Source organism: Hipposideros armiger, unplaced genomic scaffold (genome assembly GCF_001890085.2).
Source record: "Hipposideros armiger isolate ML-2016 unplaced genomic scaffold, ASM189008v1 scaffold_578, whole genome shotgun sequence".
Classification (NCBI taxonomy): Eukaryota; Metazoa; Chordata; class Mammalia; order Chiroptera; family Hipposideridae; genus Hipposideros; species Hipposideros armiger.
The window spans coordinates 1,213,877-1,234,193 of record NW_017731928.1 but is presented as its reverse complement, the minus strand read 5'-3'; the positions used below and the strand labels follow the sequence as shown (position 1 = coordinate 1,234,193).

General features: G+C 39.4%; 1 protein-coding gene across 1 annotated transcript in view; it reads left to right on the top strand.

Moving 5' to 3' along the window:
* The window catches only part of SYNPR (synaptoporin), a gene marked incomplete at its 5' end in the record, with an annotated part of 56,284 nt that extends 36,874 nt beyond the window's left edge, over nucleotides 1-19,410 (top strand). Inside the window, 2 exons of the mRNA XM_019624084.1 lie at nucleotides 12,080-12,271; nucleotides 17,709-19,410. Coding sequence (XP_019479629.1) covers nucleotides 12,080-12,271; nucleotides 17,709-17,966 — 450 coding nt within the window. The remainder of the gene's footprint in view (nucleotides 1-12,079; nucleotides 12,272-17,708) is intronic.
* Between the last annotated feature and the right edge of the window lie 907 nt (nucleotides 19,411-20,317).

Sequence of the window (20,317 nt, the reverse complement as noted above, 5' to 3'; positions counted from 1 at the left end):
GAAGCCAAGGCTGCCTCATTCCAAAAACTGAAGACTTAACCATTACATGATATCTTCTCTTCTAAAAATCGCTGTGCGATAAAACCTACCTGACAAATTCTTGATAAAGATTAAGTGAAATAATGTATGTAAAGGTCTTAGCATAGTGCTGGTACTATACTACTACTATTAATTTCTTTTGAACAGTGATTCATTTTCTAATATTACTGTGAACTTGTTTGAAAGGTTTATGCTATTTGTAATGAAAAGTTTGGGAAATCATATCAAGTTTTATGGTGTGTTTTTAACACATGATTTTCACCAGCAGTGAAGCAAGCTGGTGAAGACTTCGCATCCGTTCCAAGATCACCAAACAGCCAAGACTACCTCCCTCTTGCTAAGATCGGGAAATCCATTGTCCATGACTGAGCTAAAGGGAGACGTGCAGATCTTTTTAAAAGTCTTCTTTTCATTAAAAAAAAAAAACAACTAAAAAACAAGAAACCGAGGGCCTCAATTCCACAGCTGAGCAACCAGAAATCTGTTGATAAAGTTCTCGGGGAACAGACTAAAAAAGAAAAAAACTGCAGTATGTCAATCACAATCAAATTTAACCTAAGAGAGAAAGAAATGAAATCTTACGTTGGTTCTCAAGAAGATTCTTCACATATGAAACAAGATGACTGAGTATTATTCAGCCCTTGTAACAGGAGAACACCACCAGCCTCCACTGCAGCTCTCTTTTTACAAAATTCTGATTAATCAACAGTGTGACTATATTTGTGATAATAACATAAAACAACCCAGACAGTGCAGAGAAAGGAAAGATGTAAACCACTTGAGAGCTGAAAACAGATCTTTGGCTGGTATCCCCCTTCCCCTACTCCATTTTTAGAACAGTACCCAGCCTATAGTGGGAAGATAATGAAGATTGGACAGATGATTAGGAAAGAGGCAGATAAAACAATGAACAAATGAACAAAACAATGGGATGTGGAGTCAAACAGATCTGAGCTTAGTACTCAATTCCTCTACTTATTGAACTTCTCTAGGCTTAGCCACTTAGTGGCTGAGACCTTCAGCGACTTACTTCATCTTTCTGAACCTTAATTTTCTCATCTGTAAAGTGGTATCAATAACAGCCACTTCAAAGTGTTCTTATGAGAATTAAATGAATCGTGTATGGTATGCACAGTGTCTGGTACATAGTAACTACTCCATAAGGGATAGCCATAAATATTAATAGCACAACTTAATTATTTATTATGAGCCAATAAAATCATGGGCCTCTAAGAGCAATAGAATGTTTTTATAATAGATTAAGAACACAGATTCTGGAGCCAAACTCTCTGGGTCCAAATCCCGGCTCCGTGTCTTTCATGCTGGATTTAAGTCATTTATCCCATCTGTAACACTGGACTGAACATTTCAGCCAGTTTCACAAGCCACCATCCTGGCACACGTCCTGAGACTTTCACCCTACATCTAGCCTGAAATGCAGCTCCTACTTGGCGGGGCTGTCCCTGTGGGCCCATCTCCTCCCTTGGGAGAAAGCCCATGCCTCCCTTTGGTCACACTGATCTGCCTTTGGACCCCCACCAGACCACTGAAGAAATGCAGTGAGCTACCAAATGGACCCATGTATGGGATCCTACAGGCCAGGAGGGATGTGAGAGGTATGCTGGCCTCATACAAGCTAAGCTGAGAGATGGCGACCAGGGCTACCTCAGACTCAAGTACCAAGAGAAACTGTGACATCAGTGACCCAAAACAGAAGAAGGGGCATGACTCTCCCTTGACCTTGGATATAAATGTGCTTCCATTTGTGAATTGTGGATTAAAGCTGTGCTGTCCAATAGGGTAGCAATAGTGACATGTGGCTACTGAATACATGAAATGTGGCTGACACAAATTAAGATGTGCTACAATTATAAAATACACTCCAGATTTCAAAGACTAGTACAAAAATACAATATATTATTAACAATTGTATACTAATTATATTAAATGATAAGATTTTTAGACATTGGGTTTTCTTATAGAAATGTATCTGATGTATTAATATAATCAATTGAACCAGTTTCTTTTTTAAAAAAAAATTATTTTCCAATTGCAGTTGACATACAATATTATATTAGTTTCAAGTATACAACATAATGATTAGACATTTATATAGCTTACAAAGGGATCAGTCCGATAAGCACCCATCTAACACCATACACGTTATTACAATATCATTGACTATATTCCTTATGCTATACTTTATATCCCCATGACAACTTTATAGTTACCAATTTGCACTTCTTAATCCCTTCCCCTTTTTCACCAGCCCCTCAACCCCCATCTCGGCTGGCACCATAAAAATGTCCTCTGTATCTATGAGTTTGTTTTAGTTTTGTATTTTTGTTTATTTTGTTCTTTAGATTTCATACATAAGTGAAATCACCTGGCACCTGTCTTTCTCTGTTTGACTTACTGCACTGAGCAAAAAACAATCCAGGTCCACCCATGTTGTTGCAAATTGCAAGATTTCATTCTTTTTTATATGGCTGAATAATATTCCATTGTATATACGTACCACCTCTCCTTTATCCATTCATCCACTGATGGACACCCAGGTTGCCTCCACATCTTGGCCATTGTAAACAATGCTGCAATGAACATATGGATGCACATCTCCCTTCAAAGTAGAGTTTTGGGTTTCTTCAGATAAACACCCAGATATGGAATTATTGGGTCCTTCTTTTTCTCTTGTTATAGCCCTTGTTTTAAAGTCAGCTTTGTCTGGTATAAGTATTGTTACCCCAGCATTTTTGTTTGTTTGTTTCCATTTTTATGAAATATCTTTTTCTATCCCTTTACTTTCAGTCTGTGTGTGTCTTTTGATTTGAAGTGATTCTCTTGTAGGCAGCATATGTAGGGGTCTTGTTTTCTTATCCATTCAGCCACCCTATCTTTTGGCTGGAGCATTTAATCCATTTGCATTTAAAGTGATTGTTGATAGATATGTAGTTATTGCCATTTTATTTATTTTTATTTTTTGTCTTAAAGAAACCCCTCTAAGATTCTTTGTAATACTGGTTTGGTGATGATGAACTCCTTTAGCTTTTTCTTGTCTGGGAAGCTCTTTATCTGTCTTTCAATTCTAAGTGATAGCTTTGCTAGGAAGAGTAATCTTTGTTTTAGGTCCTTGCTTGTTGTCACTTTGAATATTTTGTGCCAATCCCTTCTGGCCTGCAAAATTTGTGTTAAGAAATCAGCTGATAGCCTTATGGGAGCTCCCTTTAGGTAACTAACTGCTTTTCTCTTGCTGCTTTTAAGATTCTCTCTTTGTTTTTAACCTTTGGCATTTTAATTATGATGTGTCTTGGTGTGAGCCTCTTGGGGTTTATCTTGTTTGGGACTCCCTGCACTTCCTGGACTTGTATGTTTATTTTCTTCACCAGGTTAGGGAAGTTTTTTGTCATTATTTCTTCAAATAGGATTTCAATTCCTTACTTGCACTGTTCTCCTTCTGGTACCCCTATGATATGATTGTTGGAATGCTTGGTATTGTCCCAGAGGCCCCTTAAACTATTCTCACTTCTTTTTTTATTCTTTTCTTTTGCTGTTCTGTTTGGGTGTTTTCAGCCAGCTTATCTTCTAAATCATTGATTTGATCCCCTGCTTCATCTAATCTACTGTTGATTCCCTCTAATGTATTCTTCATTTCAATTATTGTATTCTTCATTTATGACTCTTTTTTTATGTTTTCTATCTCCATTTTTATGTTTCCTATCTATTTCTTGAAGTTCTACCTGAGATTATTGAGCATCCTTATAGCCAGTATTTTGAACTCTGTGTCTGGTAGATTGCTTGTCTCCATTTTGTTTAGTTCTTTGTCTGGAGCTTTGTTCTGTTCTTTCATTTGGGGCATATTTCATTGTTTCCCAATTTTGTCTGCCTCCCTGTGTTTGTTTTTATGTATTAGGTAAGGCTGCTATGCCTCCTGGTCTTAGTAGAGTGGCCTTATGTAGTAGGTGTACTGTGGGGCCCTGTGGCACAATCTCTCTTTTCACCTGAGCCAGATGCTCCATGTGTGCCTCTTATGTGGGTTGTATGTGCCCTCCCATTGTAGTTGAGCCTTGGTTGCTGTTTGCACGTCAATGTGAGGGATTGACCATCAGGCTGATTGGTTGTGAGGACTCATGAATACAGTGGAGGAACTATTGTGCAGAGGCTAACCCTACAGTGCAGTATTTGCTTTAGCCAGGCTTTAATTCCTGCTCAGTCTGCCCTTTGGGTGTGTCATCCTTGGAGGTGGCCAGGTGATGCTCTAGCTTGGTCTAAAGCTGGCCACCATGTGTGCCAGCCCCAGGGCCTCCTGGGAGGGCCCCACTACAAGCCAAGTTCAGCCACCGCCTGTGCACTGCCTGAGGCCAACTGGCCTGAGCCACAAAGCAATCTGCAGATGGCAGCCACCCACTCTTGGCTTGGAGATGCCTCAAGAGGTTAAGCTGCAAGCTGAAACTGGCTGCCACTAGTGCCAGGCCTGGGGCCACTCAGCAAGAGGTGTGAGCATGCCAAGGCCAGTGCTGCTTGTTTGAATTTTATAAACCTTTGAGAGATTTTAGAAAAGTCTGCAGCATGAGCCAAGACAGGCTATTTGGATGGAACAGCCACTAGAAATAGCTTGGTTGGGTCTGCAAGTTGGGATGGGCAGGGTCTCAGGGAATCACCAGGGCAAGGGGAACGGTGTTAGGTAGGTGGATGGAGATTGAGATGCAGTGCCAACCTAAGTCTGCAGGCTGGGAGGGAGAGGGCTCACCAAAGAAACAATGGATTCTGCCAGCACTTCTGTATGGTAGAAAGCTACCCCTCTATCCCGCACTCTGAAGCCAGACAATTCAGTTCCTCCCTGTATGTCCCTAGTGCCTTTTGAGCTGCTACCCCAGCACTGGTGCGCAAGTGAGTAAGTCTTGTGCATGGGCCCTTTCAGAGGAACTGCTGGGACTCCAGCCACCCTCCATCTCACTCACCCATAATTGCTGCTTGTTTTCATAGCCAGAAGTTGTGGGAACTTCTCTTGTCGGCACTGGAATCCTGGGCTGGGGAGTCTGGTGGGGCGCTGGGAACCCTCACTCCTCAGGGGGAACCTCCACAGCCTAGATATGCCTCCTGATTTTAACTGCCACATGCGGGTGAGGGACCAGCCCATTCCGTGTCTCCACCTCTCCTATCAATCATCAGTTGCAGGACTTCTGTTCAGCTAGATTTCAGGGAATTCTCAATGACGGTTCTGTAGTTCATTGTAATGTTGCTGTGATGGTGAGAGGAGGCAAGCACAGCATTTACCTACTCCACCATCTTGACTGAAAAATCACACCTGTTTCTTACTGCTTGTGTTCTTTTAATGTGGCTACCATAAAACTTAAATTACATATGTGACTGATATCTCTGACTTGCATTCTATTTCTATTAGATAGCACTGAGTTAGAGTCTCCGTGTTCCTACCCCAGGATGGGGCCATGCAATCCTTTCCAAACTTCAGGCATTCTCTGCCCTGCTTCTGTCACCTGGGCCATGAATGATCTAATATTGTCCTTTAAATTAAATTCTTTTCCTAAACTTCAGTGAAATGTATTTTTGAAAAAAAGACCCTGTACCACTACTGAATATAGAAATCTAGCATTATGTGACATAATTAGAAGGTAAACATAGAAATGAATAAATGGAAAATAAAGGATATTGTATTCCTGCCAGGCTTTGAGCCTAGGGCCAATTTTTTTTAAACAGGTATTAAGTATTTGTTAAATAGGTGTTAGAGACAGATTAGCAACCAGCTGAGACTTTTTTCCTTTACTACTCAGATTGAAAGAGAATTGTCAAGGAGAATGCCTTTCTTCCTATGTAGCTCAATGTTATTATATTAATCGCTATGTCTGTGTTCCCACAATGATAGGCGACCCAAACTTCAGAAAAGCAGGGCATAATGAAAAACTGTTCACTAAACATGCAGCCCAATGTCCTGAATTCAAGTCTCAGTTACTTGAACATATCGCTTAACTTCCCAGAATCTGTAAAATTGGTATAATTCTCTTCAACCCGATGTAGTTATTGTGAAAATCAAATGATCTTCTATGATCACATGGTAAAAACTGTAGACATTCTCCAGAAGTCACATGCCATTATTATTAGTCCTTTAAATGAAATAAGGAAATAAACCTGGGAGTGAACAAGGAGTTGTTCTATGCAGCCACTGCTTAGCTCTTCTGTTTTCCAAAACAAGCCCACAGCTCTGCCCTGAGCTGGGCTCCCATCTTGCTGTTTGATTCCTGTGTTTCCTGATTCCCAAAGTCATTCTGGAATTTCTGAAAACTGACTCAATAACAAGAACCCAGTTGCACTAAGGGTGAGAGTGACTGGTGGGACTGCCCAGCTTCTGATCTAGGCTCTCTGTGGAGGTGTCAGATACAGGAAAAAAGAGTAAAGCCATCAAGTAGGCAAACCAGATAATAATGTTATGGGAGTTGAAATACTGGCAATATGTGCTAATAGATAAAAATGAGAAAATGACTGTGTTTACCAATATCCAGTGGAGCTGCAGTGCCATTATCAGGGAGAGATGGAGACGGGTTTAGCTGGTTCTAAAACATGAAGTTTTCTGTCACCAAAGATGACTCCCTTTTGTATGCCTTGGAGTGATCCAGGACAAGCATCTTTAATACATTGAATTATAGTCTAGTAAAAATGAGTTTGCTAATGGTAAATTAGGAGAAGTAGAAGCAGTAAAACACACCCAACAAATGCAATGAAAACAAACCACCCAGCCAGCTGTAAGCCAAACTGTTCCCTCTGTGAAGAAAGCTGTTTGCTTGGATCATTGAACAGATATTTAAAACATATTGTAGAAACACAACCAGACAGCATGTCAGTTCTTTCGGTACAGATTGAGACCAATAGCTCAGAGCACATTTTATAAACCACTTAATGAACCATGGGCAACTCACTCAGCCCAGTTGGCCTCAGTTTCTTCATCAGTAATATGGGGCTAATAACAACTCCTCTAACTGCTTCTTGGGGTCTCATGGGGACCACTTAGATCCCAAGTATGGGATTTTTTGGAGAGCATTAAAGCACCTCCCAAATGACAGCTTCTCCACTCTCTGGGAGTAAATAACACAAGCACAGCTCTCAGAAGATACCTTCAAAGGGTTAATCTATGCACCATGTTAACTTAGCAGTAAATGTTATGAATTTATGTCTTGAGTTTCTTCCATGCACACTTCATGTGTTAGACAAGGAGTAGCATTTGTAGGGTTCTTACCTGCACCATCAGAAGACAGTCACTTCTCAAGTATGAGGCATTACCTCTGCTGATACAGAAGATGGTTTTAGGCAGACCATTAGCACAGCATTATATACAGGGGGATCCAAGAAAATGTATACACATTTCAAGAAAGGATAAAACTGTATTAAAATTGTAATACTCAACATATATCTATAACCAAAGATGAATACAAGTCATGTTTGACTTCTGCAATTACAAGAGGTGCTCAAAGTGGTTACCATCAGCATCCAGACATTTCCGATTATGGCAAACTACTGCTTGAGCAACGTTGACCAAAGTGTCCACTTGTATACATTTTTGGCACCCCCAGTATATATTATATAATAACATATAATACATATATTATCTATTATATATAACATATAGCCTATATAACATATAATATGTAACATCATATATATACACATATATTATATATATAATATATTTTATATATATATATATATATATATATATATATATATATATAACATGAGTGAGAAAGTTATTCCATATTCAGTTAAACTTCAAGCCCTCTGATTAGGTCATGCTAGTATTCCTTTAAAACCTCTCTAACACTCCTTAATCTCCCTTTTTCACAAAGGTCCTCAGCTCCAAAGCCTTGTACAAACATCCCCAACTAGAATTTAAAGTATTTTGTTTTCACTGTATAATATTTATGTTTGCAGTTTTCTTCTATCTCTGGCAAGTTTTAACATTTATAGTACACATATAAGTTTCTTTTGGGATAACCTTATTTATGTAAAGAAGGGTAATTTGCTTTAAATGAAATATTCAATAATAACACAGGAGGTACGTGGATAAAATCAAAATTGTTTAGGTAGTACCAAAATGACGAAAACTTAGAGAACATCAACTAAGGTAATATCCACATAGAATACACCAGAGAGCATCTTCTCTCCCAACTTTTCAGAAAGTTCATGATGTCTACAGAGGTCTAGCCAGGCATTAATCACAGGTAAAGTATTTGACCTGCCTATGCCTCAGTTTCCTCATAAGAAAAGCAAAGTTAACAAATACCCATGCTGTAAGGTTAATGATGTCTGTAAGTGTTTAGCAGAGTGCCGGGCGTATAGAAAATATTCACGAAATGTGGGTGACGGCAGCTGTTGCTGCTGGTCCTGATTCAGCCATTCGTTTGGGGCAGCTTCTGGACACCTTGCCCCTCTCCACCATGCTCTGTGCCCAGGAGGTGCCCTGGGTGGATCCCATCACTGGGCTCCCCGCCCTTGGGGCTCCATTTGGGTTTGGCCAAAGGGAAGCCTTTCGAGGAGATTAAAGGATGGAAGGAAAGTGGGGTCAGGGATTTGCTCGGTCCTCACACTGTCTCACTCCCTACAGGTAACCTCAGACTCAGGTTTAAGCCCAAAGCCAAAAACGAAAAGTTAGGCTAACACATACTTTAGCTAGAATTTTTGACACAGTCTTCCCATCTTCACGCTTTTCTTAGTTATAGAAAACCTGGCTTGAGGCTACTTTCTGAAACCGCTTGGTATAAAAACTCTTAATCCTAATGACATTTGCTATTTAGTCTAATGATAAATCTTGATGCTGCTGTAAGGACAAACAGGCCATCTGAAGTGTTCTGTCTGTGAGAGACATTGATAAAATCAATCAGTGCCCTCATCACATTGCTACATTGTTTTTATTTGGTCTAAATATAAATCAAGATATGTTTAAAAATACACACGCTTATGTAAAACAAATTAAAACACCTCTAATCCTACGAGCACCACTTGGTAAACTCTCATACAATTTTATGTATTATATATAAAACATATATATATATATATATATATTTTTTAACACAATTGGGACCATTTCCTTTCATTCATTCTCTAACTCAACAAGTGTTGATGTCTCCCCTCTTCCAAGGCCCAGCAATGAGCAAGGTGGACAAAGTCTCTCCCTTCATGGAGCTGACATCTTATTGGGAAACATAGGCAAGCAAACATATTTTCACTCCTCACAATCATCTTATGAGACAGACACTGTTACTATCCCAATTTACAGGGAGCTAAACTGAGACTTCATGTAGTCTAGCAGATTGTCTAGACACACAGCTAGTAGGTAGCAGAATTCGGATTCAACCCCAGGTCGATCTGATAACAGACTGACCTTTTAACTCCTAAATATCTTAGTACCATATACTGATCTTTCTTTACAAAATAGTACTAGGGCCTAAAAAGTTGGATTAGCTCCCCCGAATAACACATTTATTTCAAGGACATAGTTTCTTGACTTCTATCATGAAGTTTATTTGTGGAAAATGATTCATTACTATTTTGTCATATTTAAATGAAGCAGGACCTCAAGTCCAACTTTTAAACTTGTTTAGTGTACTTGTTTTAAATAAGATGATCAATATTCCTTAAAACAGACATGAGACACACTATAGAAAGGTCAAGCTCAAGGTTCTGGAAACGGACAACCCGGCTTACAATCCTGATTCCTCTACTTGCTAACTCATGACTCTAAGCAATTTTATTTAACCTCTTCGTGCCTCAGTTTCCTCAGCTGTAAAATGAGAATAGGATTAGCATCTATTTCACAGTGCTGTTGTCAGGATAAAATGAGTTAATACATGCAAACTTGGAAAAATACTTTGCATATAAATGCTTCAATAAATGTTAGGTTTTTTACTATTATTATTTTAACAAATGAGTCTAAAAGTTTTGATATTATGTTGTCTAATTTCCAATTGAGATGTTTTTACATGACTATTCTTTTCTTAAATGCTTCCCCTCCTAATGGCCTTTTAAAAAGTCTATTTCTGATTATAGTATAAATGACAGCTACTATCTCATAGTTCAAATTATAGAGTATCTTTAGCCCCTGACAAATACATAAGATCAAGAGAACAGAATCCATATTTTGTATTTTTTTAATTCCCCACAAGACCTTGCTCAATACCTGGTGTATTACTTAAAAATTACTCTTTAAATGAATGAATGAAATAGATACCAGATTGAATGTTAACAGAAAGTTGTATCTGCCACAGTCAACCTGACTTATTTATTTGTAACAATTCCTCCAATTTCTAATTCAAACCCAAACACTTGAGTCTCCTTATTCCAAATTTTCTCATTGATATTGAAACAGCTATAGATATTGTGTTTGTTTGCTTGTTTGTTTATACATCCATCTTATTAAGATGGCTTACTTAAACTGGCTTACATGGATATATGAAATTCAAAATGGAAAATAATTAAAAATAAGAAGGAAAGAACAAGGAAAAGGAACGATAGGTATATAAACAGTTAGGAATAGGGTTAAAATACTCATGCCATAAAACTTCTATAAGTGGGTCCCAAATTCCCCTAAATTTTCTAGAGCCAACATGAGAAGGTCAGCTAGTGAGTTACATAATTTCCACCAACCCCTGGATGAGGAGATCAATTACTCAGAAGATTCATCTACTCTTAGTAGTAGACCCTTTAGGACATTCTCCACAAAACTCATACCTAACAAATACCATTCACAATAGCATCTTTAGAGTATAAGAGTCCCCCTCAGCATAGATCATGGGATTTTGATGAAAAGTCATTCAGTCACGCCATGAGGAAAAGCTAACCAGAGCAAGTCAGATGTGCGGTGCCCTTAGGTAGGAAAGAAACACACGCCAAGTTATCCTTATGGGGCTTATCGTTTAAAATAAAAAAGAAGTCTATTTCTGTTGGTATATCAAATTTACTATTTTCCTTTCCAGGTCACTGTTTCTAATACTCTAGGTGAGCGGTTTGGAATATCTCTATAGTAATCAAACATAAATACAGTCAATCTGGGAAATTGTCCTCCAGTCTGCTTAAGTCTTGCATAGTGACTCCCACCCTCTACCCCTTCTGAGTCATGAGGGAGGATATGAGAAGTAGCCCCCTCCCCATCATCAGAAACTTGGAGATGTTTCTTTAAAATATGCATTCCCCTTAACATCGTGGAGATTTGGTTTGATATGATATGAATAAAGAAGCTTCTTTCTCCTGAACTCATAGCAGATGATATTCTAAGTCAGACAGATCTAGATTTAAATTCTGGCTCTGGCACTGTCCATGTTACCTTGTATCTCTGGATCTCAGTTTCCTCATTTTAAAATGGGCATTAAAATACTGTTTAACATCATGTTTATAAGGATAATTTCATATAAAACCTCTCACCCATAAAAAAACACTCAAAACATTATACCTCTAATTGTCTCTTACTTAGCTGAGTCCCAAGTATACTTCAGATAATGCATAGGTTTGTTGAATGAATGAATGAATGAATGAATGAATGAATATTACCATACAGAAGTCGTTAACAATCGACAAATCTGTCTAAATATTTGAAATCATCATACCATGGCAGTTAAGAGCATGGGCTCAGGAGTCAGGTTGCCTGGGTTTGAATCCTGACACCATCACTAATTATCTGTGGGGATAACAGAGAAGTTGTTCAACCATTCTGCCTGAGTTTTGTCATCTTCAAATGGGATAATGATTATAACCTCCATACAGAGGTGTTGTAGGAACAATTAGATGGGAGTTATAAGTACTTGGCATCATTACTGGGACATAGTTAAGCATTCAGTAAGGATTACTATTATTATTTATTTTATATAAATATAAATATAATATCACAAAACTTGATTTGTTTTGCAGCTTTTCCCTGGTTCCTGTGCTATGGGATCTTGGGATTTTCCAAAAGGCAAACCAAATAGTTGTATAAACTAAATGACTTGTTTCTAGAATTCACACTTCTTTCACTGCTTTATCTTTCTGCTTGTTTCTGTAGGACTTCATCGTCACCGTAGTCTTTTCGTTCTTGTGGTTGGTGGGTTCATCCGCTTGGGCAAAAGGACTGTCTGATGTCAAGGTCGCAACGGATCCCAAAGAAGTATTGTTACTGATAACAGCTTGCAAACAGTCATCCAACAAATGTATGGCTGTCCACAGCCCTCTAATGTCCAGCTTAAACACTTCTGTGGTATGTGTTTACCTATGCTTTACCTCCAAATCATTGTTTGCCAATCAAGTGAATAAAACCTCTCAGAAGTCATCCTGGGAATTTCTGCCTCCAAAACGAGGCCAGGCTAAAAGGTGATATTTTACTCCATGTGCAAGATGATCCTTTGGCCTTGAAGTTTCCATTGTCAGAACCCGTAGACTTCAATGCTGCCAATTGTGGAGTTCTTAGTAAGGACCCAGTAGTTATTGGCAGCCGTTGCTTGGGTGACAGTCAAGTCAAAATTCTCAGCCAGAAGAAGTTGTCAAGTCTGAACTTTAAGGCTGAAGCCTGCCAGAAGTTAAAAAGGAATATTTGATGGAGTAAAGGTTTCCTGCGAAGAAAACATGGTTCAAGCCACAGATAGTTAGAATACATAATACATCCAATTGATTGAAGAAAAATACTTAGACTTAGCACAGTACAGAAAGAAATGCATCATATAAAAAAGCATTGATCATTGTTATGGTAATTTTTGTCTTCTCCGTGCTCCCATTTTAGTTGCTTGATAATTTCAGAAAAGCTGACCTATCTTAGTTGAACAAAGTCAAATGTTATCAAGTGGATAACTCTTACAGGAAGACAGTCTGACAGATAGATAACAGGGTTGCTAAGTTGGATTCTTATTTTATGAGCCTAAGAACTTGTGTAATTCCAAAGAAAGAAACTGTGTCGGAGAAAACAGAAGCCATAAGGCAGCAAAGAGCAGTAGTTATTGAAGAATAAGTGGCTCGGCAGTATTTGCTGAAGGAACAACACTCTTTAGCGACCCCTAAAAATAATTATCTTTGCTTCAAGGTTAACTTGCGTTTCTACAGCTTTCTGAAATTTAACCTGAGAAGTCATGTGAGAAGGGAAAGAGGATTGCTCATTGGCTCCTGATGATTTGACCATGAATCTTGCCTTGGTAAAATAGCAAACAAGGACAGAAATTATGCATGAATGTTTCACAGTCATTTTTATTTGTTGCTGCCCACACCTGTGGATGAGTACTTTGAGGTGGACACTAAAATGTATTCCATGGCTTCTGTAGTGTGTTTATAGGCAGTACTTAATAAAAGTAATTGAAACCATAGTTTCAAAATCTAAGAGAACAGATAAAATCATTTGATATATTTGTTAGTTTAATGAATAATCTTCTATATAAGTTATGACAGGCTGCATAGTCCATTTAATTCCACTTCTGATGTCTCTAAGAAGTTTTAGACTAGGAGATATGAATTTTGAATGAGAAACAATGTAATGTGCTTCTTAAAACTAAAACCGAGAATGGATGGAAACCAAATAATATGGCTGCATAAGGACAGGACTCGTTCTGTTACAGTTATGGGTCCATATCCGTTAAGGGTCTTCCAGTTCTAGTGACAGAAAACTCAGTTCAAACTGGCAAAAGCAAGATAATCCTCCTATCCCTCAAGTTTGTTCTTTGCATTTTCTACTACTAGTGTCTGTATGCATTAAAACATTTGGGCTGCAAGTAACAGAAACTGACTCTGACTAACTTCATCAGGAAAAAAATCTTTGGAAGGAAATCAAGTAGCTCAGAAAATTGATGAGACCTGAAGAAACCGGCTCTAAGAAAGGAGGATCTAGAGCAGGACAAAGGTTCTAGAGGTCAGATACCAAATAATGGTCTCATCAAGTCGCTATTAATGTCAGCTAGTGGCTAACTTTGCATTGCTCTGCCTCAATATTCAGAGTTCCAGGAGAGAGCTCAAGTCACTTGACTGCAACTTGGCTCTGCAAAGGAAATCAAATTTCTTCTACCAAAAGCAGAGGAAACGTATATTCATCTGCCAAAACACAAATTTTTTTTCATTTGGCTTCAAATTATATTGAGCTAGCTTTTGACAAAAAGTGAAAGTAATTGGAAAAACACTAAAAATGTGTCTTCAAGGACAGAACCCAGGGCCAGGAACTGGAAGGCTGGCAGGAAACTGGACTGTTCTCATACTCCTTTCCTCATCCCGGATCCTTTCTGCATGTCTGTTACCTTAGTCTCTCTTTTCAGATGGATTTTTGTCTCTTTTGCCTGCTCACACAAGAGAAGATAGCCACCTACAGTTTCTGAGTTGATATTTCTTTTTAAAGTAATACCTTGGACTGAACAGAAATCACTCAGGCCCAACCCCAGATTTCTGCTAGAGAGACTCTCAATAGCCCATCTTGGGCCAGGTGTCTGCCTTGGTCTCATCAGTTATATTTGGGGGATTGGAGGAATTGTGCCATAGAACCCACCCCACTGGGCAAGCCTAGGTTTTAGAGGAGCCAGACACATACCACAAGAGAGGACCTCCGCAAGTTAATGTTTCGGGCAATAACGATATCTTCTACTTGGGTAACAAGTTTACTTTCTTTAAAGCACTTTGGCATCTGTGATTTCACAATGACATTAATAGGTAGGTGAACCATCCAGATACTTCAAATGCAAGGAGCTAAAGTAATGGGATGTACGTAAGATTCCCAAGCAGTGACAGCAATGCCAGACTAGAGCCCCAGTCCCCGGTGCTGCTGCCACTCGGAATCATTCAGGGCACAGTTCTGCAGTTGGTCTGCCAGAGTTAGGATCCTGGCTCCACTCCTCAGTAACTGACTGCCCTTAGACAAATTAATTAAGCTTTCTAAACTTAGTTTCATCATCTATCAAATCTACAGTTTTTTTCCATTATCTATAAAGTGGGGATATTATATAAGAGGCTGTTGAAAGGCCTCAGTGAGGTAATGCATAGCCACTTAGCACCATGCCCAGCATATGGTAAATGTGCAGTAAGTGTCAAATGAGAGCTGCTACTAAGATGCATTCATTTCCTTAAATTTCATACAGTGTTAGTGCCCAACCAAAGGGAGAAAAGAGTGGTTTTTATTCTCTCAACTTTCCTTTCAAAGGTTCACTGAGCATAACTATTCTATCCATAATTTCCACTCCTGTTGCTCCAGCTTCACCGAAGGCAACCTGGATACCTCTTCCCAGATAATCTAGGTTTCATCTCCCCCTTCCTTCTCACGCTACGTACAGTCTCTCTTTCTGTTGTTCCCATATCTGAGCTTGAATCGAAATCCTCACTCCGATTTCAAATGCAACAAATGGCAAGAAAAGCTTCAAGGGCCCACATGTGCCTAAAATGTATCAGCCAAGAGATCTGTGATACCTCTGGGAAAAAAATACAGTAAGACATCACTGTCCCTTAAATATACCCACAAGACAGCCTTGTTTATGTCTTACTTTTAAGCGGTGTTTCCCTGATTTCTAGGTTCTTGAGCATTCCTGTTTTAGAAACCAAGTAGCATGGGAGGAAGAAAGAGGAGACATATAAAATACAGCCTTGGGCAGAGCTATCTCCTCATATCTGAAAAGATTCCTCGATAAATTGTTTTACTCATATTTTGGCATATACTTACAGAGGTACAATTTTTGTCAAGATCTCCCCTTTGATGGAAAATATCCTGGTTACTGTATACATGGTTAAAAGATCCTATGTGTAAGTTAGAGTTTTGTCAGTGATTATCAAATTCATTTTGACAATGCAACTGTCACACTAGTATAAGTGCCTTATTTATGTTTTGTATCTCCCTCAGCAAGGAGCCTAGAGCATAGCACAAAGTAATGTTAAGTAAATGTCAGTTAATGTTAAAGGAAGGAAGGAGGTTGGAATAGGAGAGAGGGAAGAAGCAAGGGAGGGAGGGAGGGAGATCTGAATAAATCAGTCTTCAATTAGATCAATTAGGGTCTTAGATACTCAGTTTTAGCCATTGACATCTCTCAACAATATGGCCTCACTGTAAAAGCCCTGCTTCAGTTTATGCTGCAGCAAGAGTCAACTGTAAACAATTCATGGAAATGTTTTAGAAAGTGATTCAGAACATAACTTACCAATCAATAAGCATTTACTGATGTGCCTGGCACTGTCCAGCAGCTTTATGGGCATCCTCTTTAATCCTCACCACTATTCCCCCAAGGAAGGAATAATGTTTCATTTTATATGTGCTGAGATCCAGAGGCTAACTGCCTTGTCTAAGGTCATAGAGCAAGAAATTGCAGAGCTCGGGCCACTCTGATTCCAAAGCCTGCGGGGATGACTCCAAGGCTGATATTCAGTTGGTGAGCCTGGTCCACCTGCTGCTAAAATATTGAAATACTTTGGTAAGGAGGCCCAGTTCCCAGCCCCCAAGGCCCTGCATCTTGACTATACTAGCCCCCCGACTCCCACCCTCAGGGCATTCTGAACCACCCCCACCATCCAACACCCAAAGGATACATTTTGACCCAGCAAAGGACTTCCAACACCCTATCCCAGACCTATGGCCACTGCCCAAGCTCATTTTAGATGGTCAGTGTCGTGCTGGAGTGGCTACTAAATATACCCTAATGTCATCACAGCTTTGTATCATACTATGGTCATATGTCTCTGATACAGGGTGGTTAAAACTGACTGCCTGTGTTTAATTCCCTCAAACAGTCCACCTTTGGAAAGGCTGCAGAGCAGCTGTGCTGTCTGGAGCCCCTCGCAGCAGCAAACAGTTCTGCTTCCATCACACCCTTAGGCCCTGGGGAAGTAACACCTGGTCCTCCGACTCACCCTCCAACACATTCCAGGAGAATAAGATGAATTTCCATAGGAAGGCCTTGTATCCAGTTCTTGAGATGAATTTCCATAGGAAGGCCTTGTATCCAGTTCTTGAGAAAACATCTCATGCCTCTCTGAAACCTGCAATCATCCCTCATCTGGTCTCAGTGTGCACTTATAAATACGAGAGGTACAGAAAGTACAGTTACTCAGAGTCAGCCACCCCCCTGCACACAATCGTGCATGTGCTTATCTGCATACCATATATACTGCTGCCAACTCCATCCTTCTTTAAGTTGGCTCATTTTTTATAGCATTACAATCAATGGAAAAGTAGTATCTCTAGTCATAAAATGAAGGTAACCTTATAAATGAATGCGCCATCAGTAAAATGAAAATGCTCAGCCCTGTACCTCTTGAAGATATCTCATACACCATGAGGAATACCTCATGTGGGGAGATAATGACAACTTAGAGAAAGGGGCAGGCTATGCAGTCAGACAGGTCAGGGCTTTGAATCTGAGGTCTACTACTTACCAAGTCATGTGACCTTGAATAGGCTTCTTATCCTTACTGAACCTCAGTGTTCACATCTTTAATGTGGGTATAATAATAGCACCTTCCTTTTACACTAGCTGAATCAAAACACAGAATCCCCTCTATGCAGTGCCTAGCATACAATAAGCATTCAATAAGACTCAGATGTTCTAAACGAAACAGGGATTCCAAATGAAAATGTGGAAGATGCCTCAACATTGAAGTGAAAAGTAACCTTTCGTATTGTGAAGGATTTTTCTGAAACTGAGATTTTACTTGTCCAGTCTATCAACTCTTTTGCTTTTGTTCTCCTTTAGGTCTTTGGATTCTTGAACTTTATTCTCTGGGCTGGAAACATCTGGTTTGTTTTCAAGGAGACCGGCTGGCATTCCTCTGGGCAGAGATATCTTTCAGACCCAATGGAGAAGCACTCGGGCAGCTATAACCATGGCGGGTACAACCAAGACAGCTATGGGTCTGGAGGTGGGTACAGCCAGCAGGCAAATTTGGGGCCTTCCTCCGATGAGTTTGGCCAACAGCCCACTGGCCCTGCCTCCTTCACCAACCAGATTTAAAAGGGTAGTACTTGCGTTTTTCTGGAGATAGCCTCACCATCTTCCATTTCAGTGGCAGGAGAATTTTTTAAGAGTTTCAATCACTTATTAATGCAGAGAGTGTTGAATGTCAATCAGAGATCTGTAATCCTCATTAAGGCAGAAAGGCCTGTGTCATGATAAATGGTACTGAAAGATGAGATGACATGAGGAGATATGTTATTCACCTTAGATGGCTAATTGGAGAGTACCTTGTTATATACACAGTCTTTCATGGTTGTTTTATATGTGTGTTGAAATAGTAGAAACATTTTATAGCTTAAAGTCTCTAGTATGTAATATGCATAAAGTAAATTAAATAGCACTGAGTTTTCCTATGTGTTTTGATGCAAAAGACATTTTAATGATTTCTATAAAATAATTTGGTGTATCACAATGTGCATGTACTATTGCTTTTTAGTTGTAGGCCCTAATAAGATTGTGAGTCTCTAAATATTTGTTTCAGACAGTTACTGTAGTTTTTTTTACTTGATGAATCAATGCTCATATGATTTAGTGCATGAATAGGCATTTTCTCATAAAACGAACATTTCAATGGTATTTATGAAAATTTTCCAGTTTGCACCATGAATTTGTTAAATGGACGTTTAAAGAAATATATTCACTACTTTGTATACTTGACAATTTGTCTCTCTGGCTTTACCCAATTATGAATGCATCATAACTAAGGTTTGGGGTTCTTTATTCCCTATTAGTAGATATTTAGTGTTAAGATATGGTAATTGCCCAATATTGATTCTATTGAGTTAGCTAAATATTTACATTCTTATAACTTTCTATGGTATTTTGTGACTCTTATCCTATGGACTGAGAACAGTAGGCTCAATAACTGTGTTTATGAAGTGCTGTTTTCTTAGAGTAATAGAGATGCAGATATCATGCACCAGAGTAAAGCTATTGTGTTGACATTAATTTATAAAGGATATTCTGTAGAACCTGCACTACCACCTAAACTTTTAAATCCTTTTTATTTGTAAAGTTAATATGTTCTTCAATCCAGTTATTAAAAATTCTCAAGTCTCAGCTCAACTTATTAATTACTCATTCTGATTTGAAAGTTACCCATAAATTAAAAATTACTTCCATGAGCCACTCCATATCCCAAAGAGAGTTCACATGAAACAACCCCCAGAATGTATGCATTATCAAGAAAACGCCATTCTTTGCCTCTTTGTTTTAACTCAATTGAAACACCAGGGCCTGACAGTGAGGGTAAGCTGAGCATCTGTATTTCTAGATAAAAGTTACTATCAATGTATAAACTCATTGTGTGATCTGTGATGTGGGAAACCTTTTAGCACAATACAGCCTGTGTCTTAGATGATATCTGTAATGAGTTTCTGGATCCTGATGGATAAATCTGTATTGTGATATCTATTTGACCTTAATAAAGTTATTGCATACAGTGCTGGCTGGATGGTGGAGAATCACAATAGAACCTGGGTAGCTTTAACAATGCAAGAACAAGGGGTAGATGCACTGTGTTTCCAATTTTTACCTCGTCCTTTTTTTATGAGCCCAGGAGTGTTCATTCATTCATTCCACCATCCTAGGACCTTCTGTGTACCCATCGCTGTGAAAGGCCCTGGGGATATGATGGTGAGCAAAAGCAGACACACACCCTACTTTGAGAAGCTTTCACTCTATTACGAGAGACAGACATGAAAATAATCATGTCCCAATTATGCTATGTGCAACAAACAGGCTCGGGATTTTATGAGAACATTTATCAGAGGGACCTGCGCTAGTTAGGGAGGGATCACAAGCCCCAGGCCTGAAGACTGCACAGGGTTTCACAAAGACAGCGTGAGAGGACATTTCCCAGGCGGAGAGCAGCCTTGTGAAGCTCTTAGATGGTAGGAGGTAGGATGGCTATGAATTGCCAGAGTGGAGTGAGTTAGGGGGCTTTGTGTGTGTGTGTGTGGGGGGGGGCTGCTGATGGGTGCATGAATGAAGCCCTGCTTGGAGGCCATGATCAGGAACTCCGCCTGTAACCTAAAGAAGCTAAGGAAGAGCACTGAAGGATTTTAAGCAAAGGAGGGAGATAATGCATTTGAAAAGATCTCAGTGGCTACAGGTTACAGAGTGCATTGAAGGAGGACAAGAATAAAGGAATCCTGGGGAAAGGAAACAAGCCTTGACTCCTAATATCTATTAGGCAGTGGGCCGGGAATGGGAGGAGGGGAACTGGCAGGAGTGCTGCCCCATCTACCTCTCGTTTCCTGGGACAGTGGCTGGATTTGACTGCTCCTTTCAGCACTTTCCAGGAGAAGAGAGTGGCCTCTGCTTCTTGCACTGTCATGTACTCTCCA